The sequence below is a fragment of the Pseudopipra pipra genome, chromosome 10 (assembly GCF_036250125.1).
Source record: "Pseudopipra pipra isolate bDixPip1 chromosome 10, bDixPip1.hap1, whole genome shotgun sequence".
Lineage (NCBI taxonomy): Eukaryota > Metazoa > Chordata > Aves > Passeriformes > Pipridae > Pseudopipra > Pseudopipra pipra.
This window is the reverse complement of record NC_087558.1, coordinates 3,950,956-3,968,877: the sequence shown is the minus strand read 5'-3', so window position 1 is coordinate 3,968,877 and position 17,922 is coordinate 3,950,956. Positions and strand designations below refer to the sequence as shown.

The 17,922-nt window shown below is 42.8% G+C and overlaps 1 protein-coding gene across 7 annotated transcripts in view; it reads left to right on the top strand.

Moving 5' to 3' along the window:
* Window positions 1–17,922, top strand: part of MECOM (MDS1 and EVI1 complex locus) — a 333,266-nt gene that overhangs the window by 304,990 nt on the left and 10,354 nt on the right. For 3 of the 7 annotated variants that reach the window (XM_064665804.1, XM_064665803.1, XM_064665807.1), the window contains 4 exons: window positions 3,416–4,778; window positions 6,948–7,035; window positions 9,932–9,958; window positions 17,092–17,258. In XM_064665804.1, the coding sequence (XP_064521874.1) occupies window positions 3,416–4,778; window positions 6,948–7,035; window positions 9,932–9,958; window positions 17,092–17,258 (1,645 nt within the window). The remainder of the gene's footprint in view (window positions 1–3,415; window positions 4,779–6,947; window positions 7,036–9,931; window positions 9,959–17,091; window positions 17,259–17,922) is intronic. The other 4 variants (XM_064665806.1, XM_064665805.1, XM_064665808.1 and 1 more) reach the window with 3 other exon arrangements.

The following is a 17,922-nucleotide window of genomic DNA, read 5'->3' as shown; positions in this document are numbered from 1 at the left end:
TGAAAAGGAGGTGGATCTTATAACACAGACTGAGGAGTCCTGGCTCCTTGGAATATCCATGGAGGTGGCGGTGGCACAGTCTGTTTAGACAGAGTCTCCTCCAAAATCCGTGGGGCATTGAGTGTGCCTATCACTGTGATCACCCAGGCTTCAGGTGGCAGTCCCCAGGAGTAAAACTACTCCAGGGGGCAAGGGCTTCAAGCTGGGCCCAAAATTTCTTTTCCAGCCTTTTGAGCCCATGGATTAAACAGAGTGCCTGTTAAATACAAAAGGCACCTTGAGAAAGCAGCACCTCATTAAATAGTTTCAAATAACTTCAATGCTCAGAAATGTGAAATCCTGGGTACAGTTGTTAATTGTTTGATTGAGATTGTAACGATAAATATTTACATATTTTCATGGTATTGCCATTATTGATTGAATTTAGCTTTGAAACTGATAAAATACATTTAGTCAAATGATGAATTTCATCTCCCTTAACAGTCTGCAAGGATATCTCTCAATTCTAAGTGTATATTTTTGCTTTTCTCCAGAACTGAGTATTTCTTGATTCTGTTGACTTTGGAGTATATTAATGGAGAATAATAATTTAATACTGTACCACTTCTCTCTAAGGCAGAACTTCCTAGACTTTAGGAAGACTAAATCTGTGCCAATACTTCCCTTTTCACCCCCTTGCCACTCCAGCCTACCTGAGCAAAGCCTTGTCTTTAATAAAGCCATGTCAATAAGAAGCAGGCTCTCAACGCAATCTGGTAGAAGATCAAAAGTTCATAAAACATTATTTATTTTTAATTCTACCTTAGCCTAGCCTTGGAAATGCATGCATTTGAGATATTTTTGTCTGGAGAAATATATATGGTCTGTTCTGCTTTACACATGGAGAGAAGTTGCTCCATAATATTCAAGATGAAGCTTGTGCAAAATTATGGATGCGACACTCATGTCACCATTTGGGTCAGTTTAATTTTGGTTTCTGTGAGCAACGTGATGGGAGCAGGGGGAGCTCACTGTGTAAAACCTCAGCAGTGAAGGTAAGGGGCCTGGTTCTGTACCTGAAGTTTGGAGGCGGGAGCAGAAATTTTGTGCCTGCAATTAGGCTAAAAATAGGAGAAAATAGCAGAAAAATCAGAGCTTCATACTGCAAAAAGTAAGCAATAAATAGTTCTATATTAAATAAAAAATATTTCTATGTTAAATAGGCAAATAAAAAATGAAAATATTTTTAAAAAGGGGCAGAAAGTACTTAAGAGGAAAACAGGCATTTTCAAGGAACTAGAATAATCTCTCCTCATCTTTCATGTCTCTCTTTTTTGTTTTTGTTTCCCTTCCATATTTTTTCTTCTGTATTTTTCATTATACTTTTAATTTTCTCTCTTTTCTCTCTTGTCTCTCCTTGTGAATGAAGATTTCCAGCAGGAACAGTTACTGATACACAGCACCAAACATTCTTCCTGAATTACCGCATTGCGAGTTTCCTGTGTTTGGGCCCAATTCTGCACTCTCTCTGCCCCACGAATTGTCCCGGGGATGTCAGTGGGATGTGAGCAGGGAAAACGGGTGGATGGGGCAGGATCGGGCCGTGGAACAATAGGAGCATTGTTGCTGAGATATGGAGCAGCCTCCTGAAGAGGTAAACAGTTAAGGGATGACAACAAGTGGTCAGGTTTCTCAAGGGCAGAGATTCGGAGGAGCAGGAAGGCTAATGCGGCCCCGGTGCGAGTGGAAGTTAGAGGACGTGATTGCAGTTCATGGGAACCAAGAGTGCAGGATGAGATACATTCAATTCAGTTTCCTCTGCGGGCTTAAAATAGAGCCATTGTAAATTATGTCAGACTGTCTCAAATCATGAAAATGATTGTTAAAAAGCCCTCAGAATACACAATGTGTATTGTTGCACGGCTTTGATGTGTGAAAGATGAGAGTTTATGATATAACACAAATTAAATAAAAATAAAACGGCCACATGCTTTTTCCTGGCTGGGAAAAAAAAAAAAAAAAGATTTATTGCAGAGGGATAACACTGCTTGCTGATAATGCTGCTGCCTTGTTTTTAAACAACTGTTAGAAGCAAGGTAGTGCAGAGGTACAGACAAATGTCAGCATAATGAAGAGCGCAAGACTCAGACTTGCCCAATGCTCCTGCTTATCCAAAGGATGCCAAAAGGGGACATAAAAAGGCACTGGGGAGCTGAGCATTACCCTCTTCCAAACCCCACTTTAACTTATAACTTAGTTGTTGCCCCGGTTTGCTCCCTAAGCTTTGTAGCAGCCAGAAAATCAGGAATGTGCAGAATCCTGTTTGGATCAGTGACGTGATGGTGATGGGCTCTTCGTAGTGTCTCCCTCTGTACCACCAGGAGCACTTCCAGCCTCCTGCTACTGCTAATGGTTACTGGAAGCTGTGCTGAGTGTCACAGGCTAGATCAGGTCTGTGTTCCCAAGGTAGATCTGCTCCCCTCTGTGGTCCCAGGCTCTCTCCAAGTGCTGCTTTTGTGAGGCTGAAACTATTTCTCATCCCAGAGGAGTTTGAAGGGAAATCCACTGGGCTCTTACTGAGCATCAGACGTGCAAATAAATACAGCTTCATTCTTAAATTAAATTTTTTTCGAAATGCAGTGTATTTTGTCATGTGCAAGAGGCAAATAAGCAATGTTATGACTAGTAAAGTTATTAAGATGTGGGATTTAGAGTTACAGCATCACAGGCACCTGTAAGGACTATGCTTTACACAAATAGAAATGCTTTGGACATATGAGAGTACTAGGCTGAGGTTACTCAGGCTCTAGCCTGGACTTCCATGAGATTAAATTTTTAATTGTAAGTGGAAAAAAGTGTTGTTCGTTATCAAGATTATACCTGGAAATACTTTGTTGTCTCCTCCTTCACCTCTTTCCTATCCTTGTGGTCTTACAGACTGAAAGCTCTGTGAGGCAGCTCCATCTCTGTCTGGTCGTGCAAATATTTATTTTAATGACTAATTTCCACATGGGAATAGTGACATGAATGGATGTCATTTGAAGACACCTGTGCTCTCACACAGGAGTGCTGTGGGTTCATACAGGGTCACAGCACCGTGGCTCTTGGTGGGGCTCTGGGGGCTGATGCAACATGGAATAACAGTACTGACTGTGCAACACTGTGCAATGCAAAGAGCAAACGAGGAGAGTGTGTCTTTTAGTGATTCCAGACCTTTTCTGGTTTGTTGGAGCGGGTTTTGATTCTGTCTTTAGACGTTTGTCTGCCTTGCTTTGGAGAGTACAATAGCTTTTGTACATTTGTGCACCCAAACTTCTCCCTGCGGCTTCCTCGTTGACATTTGGTGGGTAAAAAAATGGTGTTATTTGCACAATTTTGGGGGTGGGGGCAATTACCATAAAGCCTGAGATGTGTTGTTGTTGTTGTTTACATACAGGTGAGGTCTGCCATAAATCCTATACTCAGTTTTCAAACCTTTGTCGTCATAAGCGCATGCATGCTGATTGCAGAACCCAAATCAAGTGCAAAGACTGTGGACAAATGTTCAGCACTACGTCTTCCTTAAATAAACACAGGAGATTTTGTGAGGGCAAGAACCATTTTGCAGCAGGAGGATTTTTTGGCCAAGGCATTTCTCTTCCTGGAACCCCAGCTATGGATAAAACGTCCATGGTTAATATGAATCATGCAAATCCGGGCCTTGCTGACTATTTTGGAGCCAATAGGCATCCTGCTGGTCTTACCTTTCCAACAGCTCCTGGATTTTCTTTTAGCTTCCCCGGTCTGTTTCCTTCAGGCTTGTACCACAGGCCACCTTTGCTACCTACTAGTTCTCCTGTTAAAGGACTTCCAAGCGCAGATCAGACAAACAAAAGCCAAAGTCCCCTCATGACAAATCCTCAGATACTGCCAGCCACCCAGGATATTTTGAAGGCACTAAATAAACAACCACCAGTAGGGGAGAATAAGCCAGTGGAGCTTCAACCAGAAGGGTCCTCTGAAGAGAGGCCGCATGAGAAACTCAGTGACCAGTCAGAGAGTAGTGACCTTGACCTTGACGATGTCAGTACCCCCAGTGGCAGTGACCTGGAAACCACCTCGGGCTCTGATCTGGAAAGTGACATTGAAAGTGAGAAAGAGAAATTTAAAGAAAATGGTAAAATGTTCAAAGACAAAGTAAGCTCTCTGCAGAGCCTGGCGTCAATAAATAATAAGAAAGACCACAGCAATCATTCCATTTTCTCACCATCCTTAGAGGAGCAGACTGCGGTGTCAGGAGCGGTGAATGATTCTATAAAGGCTATTGCTTCTATTGCTGAAAAGTACTTTGGTTCAACAGGACTTGTGGGGCTGCAAGACAAAAAAGTCGGAGCCTTACCTTACCCTTCCATGTTTCCCCTCCCGTTTTTTCCAGCATTCTCTCAATCAATGTATCCATTTCCTGATAGAGACTTGAGACCGTTACCCTTGAAAGTGGAGCCCCAATCACCCAGTGAAATAAAGAAGATCCCAAAGGGAAGCTCTGAGTCTCCCTTTGACCTCACCATAAAGCGTAAGGAGGAGAAGCCACTTACTCCCATACCCTCAAAGCCAGCAGCCCCCTGTGCAGCCAGCCAGGACCAGCCGCTGGATCTCAGCATGGGCAGCCGAAGTCGAGCCAGCAGCACAAAACAAGCCGAGCCTCGGAAGAACCACGTCTTTGGAGAGAAGAAGGGGGGAGACCTCGAGCAAAGGAAAGCTTCAGAGTCCTCTTTGCAGCACGCCAGACCCACCCCATTCTTTATGGATCCCATTTACAGGTAACAGACTGTCTGCTGCCTTTCAGCATCCTTTGGGACAGGCAGCCAGGGCCACAACCCCGTCCCCCTCCCAGTGTCCCTGGAGGTACCATCCCACTGTGGGGGTATAGGGGGGGGGTGGTCCAGGCTGCATTTTGACCTGCACATCCCACCTCACATCCCAGCTGTTCCCACCCAGCCCCAGGGCTGGTAATGCTGCAATTAACAAGTCTTTGTGACTGCCCTCATTGCCATGAGTCATTAGTTTAGCCTGCATAGCTTGATATGCAGAAGCTAAATATATTCTCTTACCCATAAATGAATTGGCATCAGTGTTGAATATTTGTATATTTGCTGTGTATTTGACATAACTGGTTTGCCTGAAATTCTTTTTTTCCCAAAATGCTGCCCACTCTGGCTTCCCCTGGATTTGACAGTGCATCTCCCCAGGATGCCTGTTGTACTCCACCTTGCCAGTTCCTCTTGAATTCAGTGGGAGTATCTCATAAGTACAACATTGGTCCTAAGGAATATTAAAAACATGGAAATTGAGAGTGATTTCTGCCCTTTTTTACCATTATTTGAGTAGTGGGTTGATTTCTTCAGGCATTTCATTCATGGAATTGAAGGCACAGCGTCCTTGTGTGTATAAAGCCTCCCCAGTGGGCTACTTAATCATAGAGTTATCACAGAAACACTTGGGTTGGAAGGGACCCTAAAGGTCATCTCCTTCCAACCCCCTGCCATGGGCAAGGACACCTTCCACTAGACCAGGTTGCTCAGAGCCCCATCCATGATCTACCTGGAATGATCTGCCATAGATCTACCTGAAGTCAGTGGGAGCCTCAGTGTTGGCTTTGACACGTGAACAAGCAGACACTGTCAGTGAGCTGAGGTTTTAAAAACCAGTGGTAAAATCCAGACTTCCTGGTGTTTCCCAGTAGAGCTAAGATGGATCTCACTGGGATCTGAATTTCACCTGCATCCTCTGTACGTCAGCCCCCTTGCCCTTTCTGTAACCAGCCAAAGTCATGCATCTAAATTAGTTTAGAGAAATATTAGCCATAAAAATATTTGTAATATAAATGACTGATTTTACAGCCTATTGTTAAAAAAAGGTTATTGCCGTGTAAATTACGTTAATTTATTACTTTATCTGGTAAAGGAATGCTGTGGGCAAAGTTTTTGCAGAATGCTTGTGCATAAGACAGCAAGTCTGCATTATGAAGAAACAGGATATGATGCTATTTAGTGAGATGGTTTTATTTCATGCCAGATTGATATCTGTATTAGACCATAGGTTTTCTTTGCGTCATATTCATTTAAAATGCCTGAAGCAGCGGAAATAATGATCCGTCCTTTATGGCCCTGCATTACAAACTAATTAAATTGCATTACAAACTCCCCTGCCCACAGCAGGGGGGTTGGAACTAGATGATCCTTAAGGTGCCTTCCAACCCAAACCATTCAGTGATTCTAATGAAATCTGTACAAGTTCTGGCAGCGTAGCACGAGGCCAGTTGTTACTGAGCCTTCCTTTTCCCTGAGTTACATCTGCATGTGGACAACGGGATCTGTCCCTTAAACCATACACACCAATAACAAAAAAAGCAAAAGCCCCAAATTCCCACACTGTTTCTGAATTATTCATGCTGTGTTTTGCTGCCCGAATGCCCATGAGTGGATTGCAGTCTTTGCTGCTGGCACCTCAGATTTGGTGTGTTTCCTACAAGCCCACCTTTCTCCCTCATGCACACGAGAGGGTTCCAGGGTGATGGCTGTGATGTCCTGCATGGGCAGGCAAGAATGGACCCATTGCTCAAGTCTCTGTTGCCTTGATCTCCCCTGAGTTGAGACCACACTCTGTTGTCTTATTTCTTTATAAAAGTACTCAGTAACTGATCATTGGTTCCTGTTATAATTATTACCAATCTCTTGTTCCCTGTTTATATAGGCTTATTCTGTATATAAATGGTATCATCTCCCTTTAATGAAGATTCACAGCCCCCCACCTCAGTAATGAGCTGTACCTGGGTATTGAGACTTGACTGTCCTCCCTTATCTTGTACCATTATCTCTAAGAAAAGAATTACTTGATGCATAACTGCCTATTTTAAACATGAGTAGCTGTATGATTACTATTATCTGAGACTGATTCATCACAAGAAAATCTAATTTTAACATTTACAGAGTAGAAAAAAGAAAGTTAACTGACCCACTGGAAGCTTTAAAAGAGAAATACTTGAGACCTTCCCCGGGATTCTTGTTTCATCCACAAGTAAGTATTTTGGGAATTTTAATGTTGTAAACAAGCCTGTTGATGCTTCAAAGCAGGTGCAGAGAAATGAATGCAGTCTTAGTCATTTTTGGATTTCCTAAAACACACAGTTTTTACTGGGCCATTGTGGTGGAAAAGCGTAAGCATTGTTCTGAGCTTCTTGATGTTTTGCAGATGAAACAACATGTTTTGATTATAGAGGAAGCCAGATCCGAACTACATGTATCTTTTAGAACCGTGTTCCTCCAAAACCACAGCATAGCTACCAACACTGGCAGCTACTCGTGTCTTCTTCAGCACTCCCGTGCTCTGGGCGAGTAGAGCCAGTATTGACTACGAGGACTCAGTGCAGGTTCAAAGTAGGGCCAGCAAAACTGAGCATCCCAGTTGTCAAGCGATTTTATTATATTTAAGGACTCCCATAAAAGAGATAAAAACTTCCACCCAATGTTTTTCCAGTTTCATAATGCAAATGCTCCATCTTTTTGAGGCAGCTGTTGTGGGCTATAGTGTGTGCGGTCACTGTGTAGGACCCCTGCTCCTCCATACCTGAAGATGTGCTATGTGAGGGCTGCTCTCTTGTTCCTAGGCCACACTCCTGAATAACAAACACGTAGGAGGGTGTCTCTAAAATGGTGTAACAACTGCAATGTGTATGTAGTATAGGAAGAGGATCTGTGTGCAAATTACGTTGCTTTTCTCCACCGGCACCACAACCTCATTTTGTGTTCCTCCTCCTTGCTTAAGGAGATTTTGCTAAAAATTTGGGTTAAATCTTATACCTGAAATAAAATGCTCTGTGGTATCTTCAAATTTGAACCCCTTGCTGACGGTGGGCTCTTTCATTTTAGTAATGGCAGCCTATTAACACATCTTGTATTTTAAGCACACAACCACGAGCTCCTGTCTCTGGTTCAGGTTCCTCTGAATTCTTGGGCAAAACACCCCATTAATCTGCCACCACTTGCTTTCTTTTTCCAATGAAGTCCTAAGTTATTATGTCTTAAGTTATATGGAATATATTCTGAAGTATGGGACTTCTGGAGAACTGGGAAGAGCAGCTGATGGCATATATGGTTGCAGATGCACAAACATAATACTACTGCATGGCTGGAGAGTGCAGAAAAGCACCCTATTCTAATTTCAGTTTCCAAAGGAAGTGTCGGATCTAAGTATTGAAGTATTTAGTAGTATTTATGTGCTATAAATATTTACAGCACTATATAAGTATTTTTAAGCATTAAATAAGTATTTAAGGTGTATTAAAATTACTGAGAATTTATGTGCAAGATTTAATAGTAGCTCAACACTTCTTACTGAGATTACCCTAAATAAGTTAAGTTTGCTTAAGTAGGAAAACAGCAAGTGAAAATTCCCATTTCATAGCAGATAGCACTAATGGACAAACAGGAGCTCAGTCCTCTTTGTGTCCCTGGTGTAAAACCAGACTGGTTCTTCTCCACTGAGTGACTTATTCTGTTAGAGCAGATAAGGGGCTGTAAATTATTTAAATGAGGGCATTTTAGGTACTGTGTTGATGAAAAACCCGGTATTATTTTGCTTAGTGCTCTCTGTTCAGAAGGTGTAACTCACTGTGGTTCAGCGAAGTTGGATTCAGGGGGCTCTGAAGGTGTCACAGGTCTGATGCCAGTGTTAGGTTGGGTGGTCAGTGGGTGGGACAGGGGCTCTTGGGGGAGAGTTCACTGTTAGGAGTTTGGCTGTGGTGGACAAGGAAGGAGCTGGATACTGTTCTGTGTAGTGATGGCCAACTGAGTTCCCTGGGGAACTGGGAGTCAGGCCAGGATGCTGTGGATGTGCAGGTGACATGGAGACTTTGGGCATTTTCCCATTAATGGGCAGGATGTCTGGATTTCGCCCTTCCTGTTTTTTCACAGAGGGTTGGTTAAACCTCTTGTTGGTGCCAGAGGAAGGTGCCAGTGCTGCCACCAAGTCCCTCAGTGTGAGGAGGAGGTGTCAGATGCCACCTCCCCACGGCAGGGCCAGCCCAGGTGGGGCAGAGCCAGCACCCTGTGGCAGGAGGGAGGGCTGGCTGTGCACCTGCCTTGCTGAACCCCCTCCTCCCCATTTCCCATTGTGCAGTTGAATAAAAAACCCACGGCAAAGCCTGGGTTCCATTTTATCACTTACCTGAGTGAGTGGGATAACGTCTTAAACATGGTGTGAGAGGGATCCATGCAAAGGTCAGCAGTGTAACAGGCACTCTTAGTACATTGTAAAAGAAAACTAAACCACCAGCACATGTCCTGTCAAAAAAGTAAATGCCAAAAGGTGCTCTCTTGCAAACTTTAATAGAAAGGAGCCTCCTGTTTGCAAAGGCAGAATCTGGCTTGGTATTTATAGAGGACTGGGGAACGGCAGAAAAGCTGTTTTTCCTTTATAGTCCTGTTCACCCCTATAAAAGCACAGGTGGGGAGTGCTCCACAAGTTTTCATTTTCTGCTGGCAGGACTTATCCATGTAAAATATCTCCGGAATTACTGTTTGTGTCCTACAAGCTTGTGTTTCTGTAGGTGAATTTATTTCTGAAAATTGCCATCTCATGAAGAAGGAATTTCTTTTTTTTAACTGGGTAATATGACAGCAGACAGATGTATCTTTTGAATAGGTTTCTGAAGTAGAGCTTAAAGACTTAAACCCTGTAGTCCTTATCCTGTCCCTGCCTGGGCAAAATGAAAATTAGAAAATTTAATGGCATTTCACGATAATTTTTCATTACAAGGATTACATTTTTAGGAAGAGGACACCCCCCTGCAACAAATAATGCAGGATAACATTTTAATTAGTGTCTTTAAATAAAATCTTAGTAGATAGATTGATTGCAATGAGGGTTCCAACGCAGGAATAATATGTTGTTTTTGTTTCAATTTTGCTCCCAGTTCCAATTGCCTGATCAAAGAATTTGGGTAAGTTCACTGCTTATATTTTTGATTTAATCACTGTGAGACAAATTGCATAAGAAAAATATAATATGAAAGATAACTTACCACTCAATTATGGACCATGCCACACTTTCCTACAGGGTGTTGTAGCTATAGCAGATAAATATCCTCTTATGTCAAATTGGCTTTATTTTTACGTACCTGATCCTGCTGGTTTTATTTGGCAAAGGCAGTAGGAGCTTTACCTGGGTTTCAGAATGCAGTCTTTGTTTATATGTAACTGAAATTGTTCCCAGCCATTTCCTTCAGAGATTGCAGTGAAATTTTCAGGGTGAAATCTTGTTGGATTGCAATAGTTAATAAATATTTAATCTGCATTAAAATACAGACCCTCAGAGGACTTCATGTTTCTCTCTCCTTGACTTCAGTGGGAGTTAGTCACTTTAATAGTCACTTTAATAGCTTTGAAATTTGGAGCTTAATTGCTCATTGCGGTGCTTAAAGCAGAAATAAAACACCCGTTTATTTGCGGTGTTTAGGTCAAATTTGTCCTGTGTGTATACTTACATTGTCCCCCTTACACGAACAGGAATCGTGCTTTTAGTACTGTGGGATAAATTTGAGATCGCTCTTCTATTTTTATAAAACGTTATTTTTAATAGGTCTAAATTGTTCATGAAAAAAAAAAAAGAGAGAGAGCTACAGCAACTGCTTTTGCAGATGCAACTCAAATAACACCGTGTTCTGCTCTTGCGTTGCTGGCTCCTCAGCTGCAGCGCTGAACCCATAAATACTCGTCCCAGATTTTTCCCAACCTTTGGGCTTGGGAGGGGAGAGCTGGAGCCAGGCGGCTGCGGGTCCTGACTCACTCGCTCATCGCTCGCAGAGCGACGTGGACTCATTTCACAAGGCAAAGCCAGAATTTTGCAAAGTGAGCTCCGGGATCTTCGCGTGCTCCTCCCCACGTGCACGGGGCTGGTGTGGGAGCCCCCAGAGGTGCTGCCCCTGCAGATGAGCACTTAGCCCCGCTCTCCATTCCGTGCCATCCATGGCACACTTGAAAAGCAGTGATGGACCTTGCTTTGTGTACACGTGGCTTTTAATCCCACTGTCTTTCTGTGCAGCCATGGTTTATGCAGCTGCAAGAGATGCACTGGGACCCTGAGCTGAAAGGAGCTGAGGCACTGAAGGACTCCTGTGAGCACCCATGGGTGCTGATGGAGCTCAGCAGGCAGGAGGTAGCATTAGATGCCAGACTGGGAGAGCACAAGAGCTGGTTTCCAAACATTGTCTTTGCTGTAGAGGGAATTCAATGTAGGACATGAAGGGGGCATGGTAGAATCTGTGATTTGGCCCAGGCACCCTTAATGCTCTGCTCTCAGAAAAGTGGCTCATTTTGGGGATATTTGGGAATTTGAAAACCCAAGCGCAGTCTGTTCCTTCTGTCTGCTTTCCTTGACCTTGGCTTGGTCCTCAAATTTCCATCATCCTACTTCTTTTGTGAGTGTACAGCTCCTGGCTGTGCTCGTGCTTTGAGCAGCTCCAGCAGAAATAGGTATTTAAAACATAAAGTGACTGAGCAGGATGCTGATTCATGGATGAATCTCCATCTTGGGAGATTTGAATATGTCACACAAGCCTTTCTATCTCAATTCCCAGTTGCATGTGCCATATATTTCAAGATTATTTGAGATTGTTTTTCATTGTTTGGCAGGAACCCTGTAGTACAAATCAATGGCCTACACCCTCTCTTGAATGGATCAGGATTTATTTGATCTGTGGACTCTTTTATCCCCTCCTGGTCCCGTCAGGAGAAGGTTGCTATAAAGAGGTTCTGTAATGATAGGCACCCATTGTCTGCAATAGCTTTATGGAAAATCATTTAAAACAATTTTACAAATAAATGAAAAAGAATTTGGTGAGTGCATTTACAAAGTTTTTATTTTGCTGCGCTTATTTTTAGGACTTGATCCATTCTGTTAGCTCAGCTAAATCCCCACCAATTGTATTCATACAAATAAAGTTATTCTGGAACCATACTGCAGATCAGCAGGAGTTTCTCGCTACTGCATCATAAAGTTCAGCCACATGTGATGGGTCTCTTGAACGTGAATATAGCTCAGCCAAGTTCCAGGACTGGATGTCCAAATACACCCAGTTCCAAGACAACAAATTCACAAGTTGTAGTTTTTAGAGGCAGCATTATAACTTGAACTAGGGAGGGAGAAATCCTGAGCTTTAGTAGCTGGATTTTGAAGATTTCTCCAAATAACAGTAGTAAAAATAGAAAGCAAACACTTGATCAGTTTTTTTTCCCATGAGTTGCAGCCATAAAGTCAGTTGTTTTTGTGATAGTAGCAATGAAGGAGTCGCGTTTGTGAAACATGAGGTCATGTAATTCATGACATTGTCTGCGAGATTATTCCATATCATCAGGTTATTCTTAAAAAGCAGCAACAGCGAACCTCTGCTTAATTTATGCCACTTTTTCTTTGGTTGGTTAATAAATTTTAAGACAAATGCTCCAGGCCCCTGCTGATGATATCTTGCCCACTGAAATGTTTATAAATACTTGTTTTAGCCGATTATGGTAATGTCTGCATTTTTGAGTCGGAGCTGGGGAATTGTGACTGCACATTAGTTTGCGTCAGTCGGAGGTTAATAGCCTCTCAGGGAGCAGGAGGGAGGTGGGGGAAAGCTGCTTCCTTTTCCAGACATCTGGACACAGATAGAATCAACAACTCTTATATATGTAAATCAAAAGTTACTGTTCTATATAAAATACTGTCATTCACTGATCTCAGATTAGGAGCAGGCACGACTTGTCCATAAGGCAAGAGCTGTATGTAAAATATGTAATAGGATCTTCTCGCTCTCTACCTCCTCAGAGAGCTTTCTCCATGGACATGGCAATTACACTAATCCCATCCTCGGGGTCAAGCAGTGCCTCCCTCCCCATGCCCCGCTCAGGGATCGCCGCAGCCCTTGGGCACTTGGCTCGGATGCAGACCCCCTTAAAGTGCTGGCTGGTGTCTTGAGCCACATGTCTGCCTCCCTGGTGGTCCCCAGGGGCCATGCCTGGAGAGGTGAGGTGACCATGAGCACCCACCTAGACTCCCAGGACAGATGCCGTCGCTAACAACTCGCTGCAGGAGTTTGGAGGATTGATGACCAGTAGCATCTCCGTGGCCAACACAACCCCTACGGGGGCACTTCTTGCTTTGCCATCAGCAGTAATGGTGTTTTGAAGGAGGAAGAGGTACTTAGTTGTGTTTCAACTGAAAGAGGGAGTTCCACTGCAGAAGCAGGAAAGTCATCTCCTGGGTTAATATTTAGTCATTAAAAAAAGAAGGCGAGGAAAAAGGGCAAGCATAAAGTAGTGATTTTTACAGTCATTGAAAATGATCAGTGAGTCCACCTTGGGGTGTCTTTGGGCTCTGAACTATGGCCTGTGTCTGTAAATGCCATAGGAAGAAGGATGATCAGGAAAAGAGCGGAGTTTGTGACTGTTTACTGAGAATAGCCAAATCCAAAGCTGTCTGTGAAGATTTTGCAGAACAGTCAGAGAAAGCTGAGTCACCAGGATTAAAACAGCAATAAAACTCAATGTCAGTAAATACCCAGTAATATCAAGGGGAAAGTGTGACTCTTAACTCATGTCATTCAGGAAAAAGATCTTGAAGTTGATAGTTTTATGAAAATATCTTCTGAGTGCTTAGCAGAAAGAAATTGAAAACATTGTTATGTTATAATGCCTTCAGGTCTTAAATACAGCCAAAGTCCCCCTCAAAAAGGACATAGAATTAGAAAAGACACAGAAAAGTGCAACAATAGTGATCAGAGGTAAGGAACAGCTTCCATACAAAAAGAGACTAAATAGATTTTGATTTTTTCAGCTTGGAAAAAGATGCCTGAGGGAGCTGTGCCCCAGCTCCGTAGCCCATGAATGGTGAGCAGGACCTGAATGAGGAGTGGTTATTCATTAGTGTTAACAATAGCAAAAAAAAAAAAAAAAAAAGAGGTGCACACAGCTGCATTATCAGGAAAAAGCCTTGGTAGGAACAAAAACCAGTATCTTTTCATACGCACCTAATTAAATTGGTGAACTCTCTTTGATGGAAATATAAATGGGTTTGAAAAGGGCTTAGTCAAGTGAATGGGAGCAGCAGCAGCCGATGGCCATTTAACACCATAAGTGAGATGCAGCCTCCAGTTAGTGCTCATGCACCTCTTGATGCTGGAGCATGACAGGAGACACTGGGAAGAAGGTCTGTCCCTCCTGCACATCCCCTGGGGGCACTGCTTGGAACTGGGATACTGCCTTCCAAACGTGTGTGTCACAGGTTTAGAATTCCTGCTTGGTTTTGGTGCCTGAGCTGGTCCTTGATGAGACCAACCCCCAGATTTCATACTGCTTGGTTGGTATTTTGCAAGTAGACTGATGAGCAGAGGCTGCCTGCTTGCACGTGAAGTGATGGAGAGCATGTTGTGGGTCTGTGCTGGCAAGATTTTCTGGGCTGGAAGACACCCCCACAGCCCAGGTGCTCATCTCATGATATGTATTTACATCCTGAAGGCTCTGAGCATGAACACACTCCAGGACTTGTTAAGAAAATGCCTCAGTTTTAGTTCTAGTGAGCCCTACCTCCAGCAGATAGTACCAGCTCTAATTATCTGACAGTGCCTCGTATCAGCAAAGCTGTGAGGCCAAACTCTTCCTGTTGGTGCTGGTCCAGTTCTTCAAAAACATAAATCATTCCAGGTAACTGCACAGATCAGGCTTTAGAAAAAAACAGACCAAAACACAATAGTCATTCCTATGGTGAGAAACGTATTTTTAGAAAGCGGTAATACTTTAAAATAATTGGAAGTGCTTGTGTTTCCTCTGGATGAGGGATTTAAGATTAGGTGCAGGTTTCATACGTATTTTGGGACTGATGTAATCCTGGAGGCGGTGTTGGAGGTAGCACTGATCTGCATCGCTGTACATTAAAGGAGAATCAGTCTCAATTTCTCCTCTGCAAAATCCTGGAAATAAGAACTAAAAAAAAAAAAAACAGCATGACTAAACCATTTTAAATGTAAGGGGGAAAATATTTGCTCTCATATATTACAGGGGGGGGCCATGTGCATGAGAAATGGTGATCCAAAAATGATTTAAACCCACTAGCTAATGAAACGGACTTGAATATTAAATATACATAAATAAAACATTTATTATACTTCTCAATACCCTTATTATTCTTCACCATAAATATGTGCTTTCATAACCCATGCACTGTCTTGTCACTGCTAATCAGCCCGAAGGCCAAAGGGCATTTTTCATTCAAACCATTTCTTTTCAGCAACTGTAAAATAGACGAGTGAATTTGTGGGAGGGAACAATTAGAGGGAATTAAAGGCAGTGGAATGACTATTGTAAAAGCTTTAAGAATCAGTTCTGACTAAAGGAAAAGATGGAGCCATATAAAAAGAAATATATGGTAATGTTGGGTTGTATGGGTTGATAATGACATCTCTGTGCCGAGATAGAATTACCTCCTCTCCCAGCAGCATCATCATTACATATCTCACGCCTGTGATCAGTACATGTCAAAATCCTTCATATTGACAAATGTGCTGTCCACTTGCATCTGTGGAGAATGTTTTAGCAGCTGAGTGATTATGAATCAAACCCCAGAGCTTACAGCCCCTACTGCCTCGCAATGCTTTCACATTTGTTGCCTGACAAGTAAATGTATCTTGACTTCCCTCTGAGATTTTTTATTTTTTTCACCGTGTTTGATGAAAGACATTTGGCAAATTGGCAGTGGTACCCTGTACGTTGCAATTTGTACTCAGCATTAGGAATCTGAGCATGAAATGAGAGGGCAGGCTACAGGCTAAAGGGAAAAAAACAACCCAGGCCAAAGGCAGAGCTAATCAGCCTGGAAATAGTCATTCCAGGAGATAAAGGTGTAATTCCGCCAATTAAAATAAAATTAAATAAACCCCAACAAATGTGCAATTCTTCCAATTAAAATTTCGATTTTCCAGCAGTCAGAGCAGTCTGTTATGGATTTTAAAGAATGGTTTGTGGAGGTGTTCCAGCTGAGAAGTGTTCAGCATCTTGTCTTTCATAAAATTTCCTTCTTCTTTACAAGCCAGATATTGTACAGGCTCATGCTGTGGTTTTTTTACTCTGTAGGTGAGATCTTGGCATGCTTTCTTTTTGTTTGTTTGTGATGTTATAACGGGGTGGATGGTTACTCTCATCTGTCAGTAGGCTCAGCAGCATTCTTGAACTCTTCAAGTGGCAATATTTGAGGTTTTGGACTAATTTTTCATGGGCTGTTCCAGACACCTTAAAGGAAATAATTCTCCAGAAATTATTTAATCCCCACTCCCTGCAAATTACAGACAGCTAATCAAGGGTGGAGACATTCCAAAGCACAGAGGATTTACAAGCAACTAAAGACAGAGCAGGAATATTAAGAGGTAGTAGAAAATAGGGTAGACATCTAACAGGTAATGTAAATACAGAGCACCAAACTCACCAAAACTTCATTTCTTATGAGTTTATCTCTTGGTCTTTGATTGTGATGGGCAAAAAAACTGGCCTGAATGGTTGGTTGGATGTGGCTGAGATATTGATGGAGCCTCTCTGGATCTGGCTTGTTGCAACCCTTGGTTGAGCTACAGTGTTCATGAAGTTTCCTTTGCAGTATTGTCCTCTGCAAGTCCTTAAAGAAAACAGATGTAGGAATTCAATTATTGTTTCTGTTGATTTGGTCAAAATGGCCAGTGCTTTCAGCAGACGGGATGCAGAGACTCATAGGCACACACCCACAGAACACGACTGCAAAAACTAGAATTTTATAGAAGCTGGGACTTAAGAAGAAATGAACACTGGCCGATTCAGATGTTGTGTGGAAGCAGCTTTCCATTATAACAATTAGGACAGCACCCACTGTAGGTGGCAGTATTCCAAGTGGGACAACATCTTGGCCACAACCTCACTTAACGTAATTTTTGAGACTTCAGCTCTCCATTGGCTTTTTTTTTCCCTGTTTCTTTTCACTTGTCAGTGTCTGCTCTCCGTATTTCGTGTTCCCGGTGAGAGCAGAAAGCCGCGGTGGTATTTACCCTGACGGGTTCTGTGCTCCCTTCTCTTGCAGATGTCAGCTATAGAGAACATGGCCGAAAAGCTGGAGAGCTTTAGTGCCCTGAAGCCCGAGGCCAGCGAGCTGATCCAGTCGGTGCCATCCATGTTCAACTTCCGCGCGCCGCCGAGCGCCCTTCCCGAGACCCTGCTGCGCAAGGGCAAGGAGCGCTACACCTGCAGGTAAATCTGCTCCCCAAATCCCCCCGCCCAGGGGGTCTCTGACAGGGACAACGTTGAGACTTTCAGCGCTCTCTGTGCCCAACAAAACACGAAAAGCCTTTTTCCTTTGCGGTTCTTATTTATTAAATTATGGGTGTTACGAAACAAAGAGTTTTCCCTGTATCATACCGGTTTGATAAATGAGGTGGAAACTATTATATAAACAATCCTTTTTTTTCCAGATTTTCTCATCGCTTTCATATATGAAAGTGCGCTTTCATTATTGATTTTTTTGATCATAAACTACAGACGTGTTTTCTCTCAGGCTTCTGGTTTTAATATCCAAAGGGATCGGTGATAAAATACATGACTTATTAGGACTCATGTGTACAGACTTAAAAAAAAAAAAAAACAACCCACAATGAAGATAGTCATTGAACGTGCGCCCAAAATGAATGGGAGCTTTGTCAAGGAGAGTGGAATTGGGCTGTGTGGGTATTTTGAAGGCTTATACATCACGTTGTGGAAAAATAAATGGGATGGTAAAAGTGAGGGGATGCAATCTTCAAAGTCATCACGTGAAGCAACCACCACCCTCATTCACCTAAGAGTGTGCTGTGTGTGCTCTGTCCCCATGAAAAAATGGGCTCAATGTCCTTAAGAGAATGGGCCAATTATAAACTGA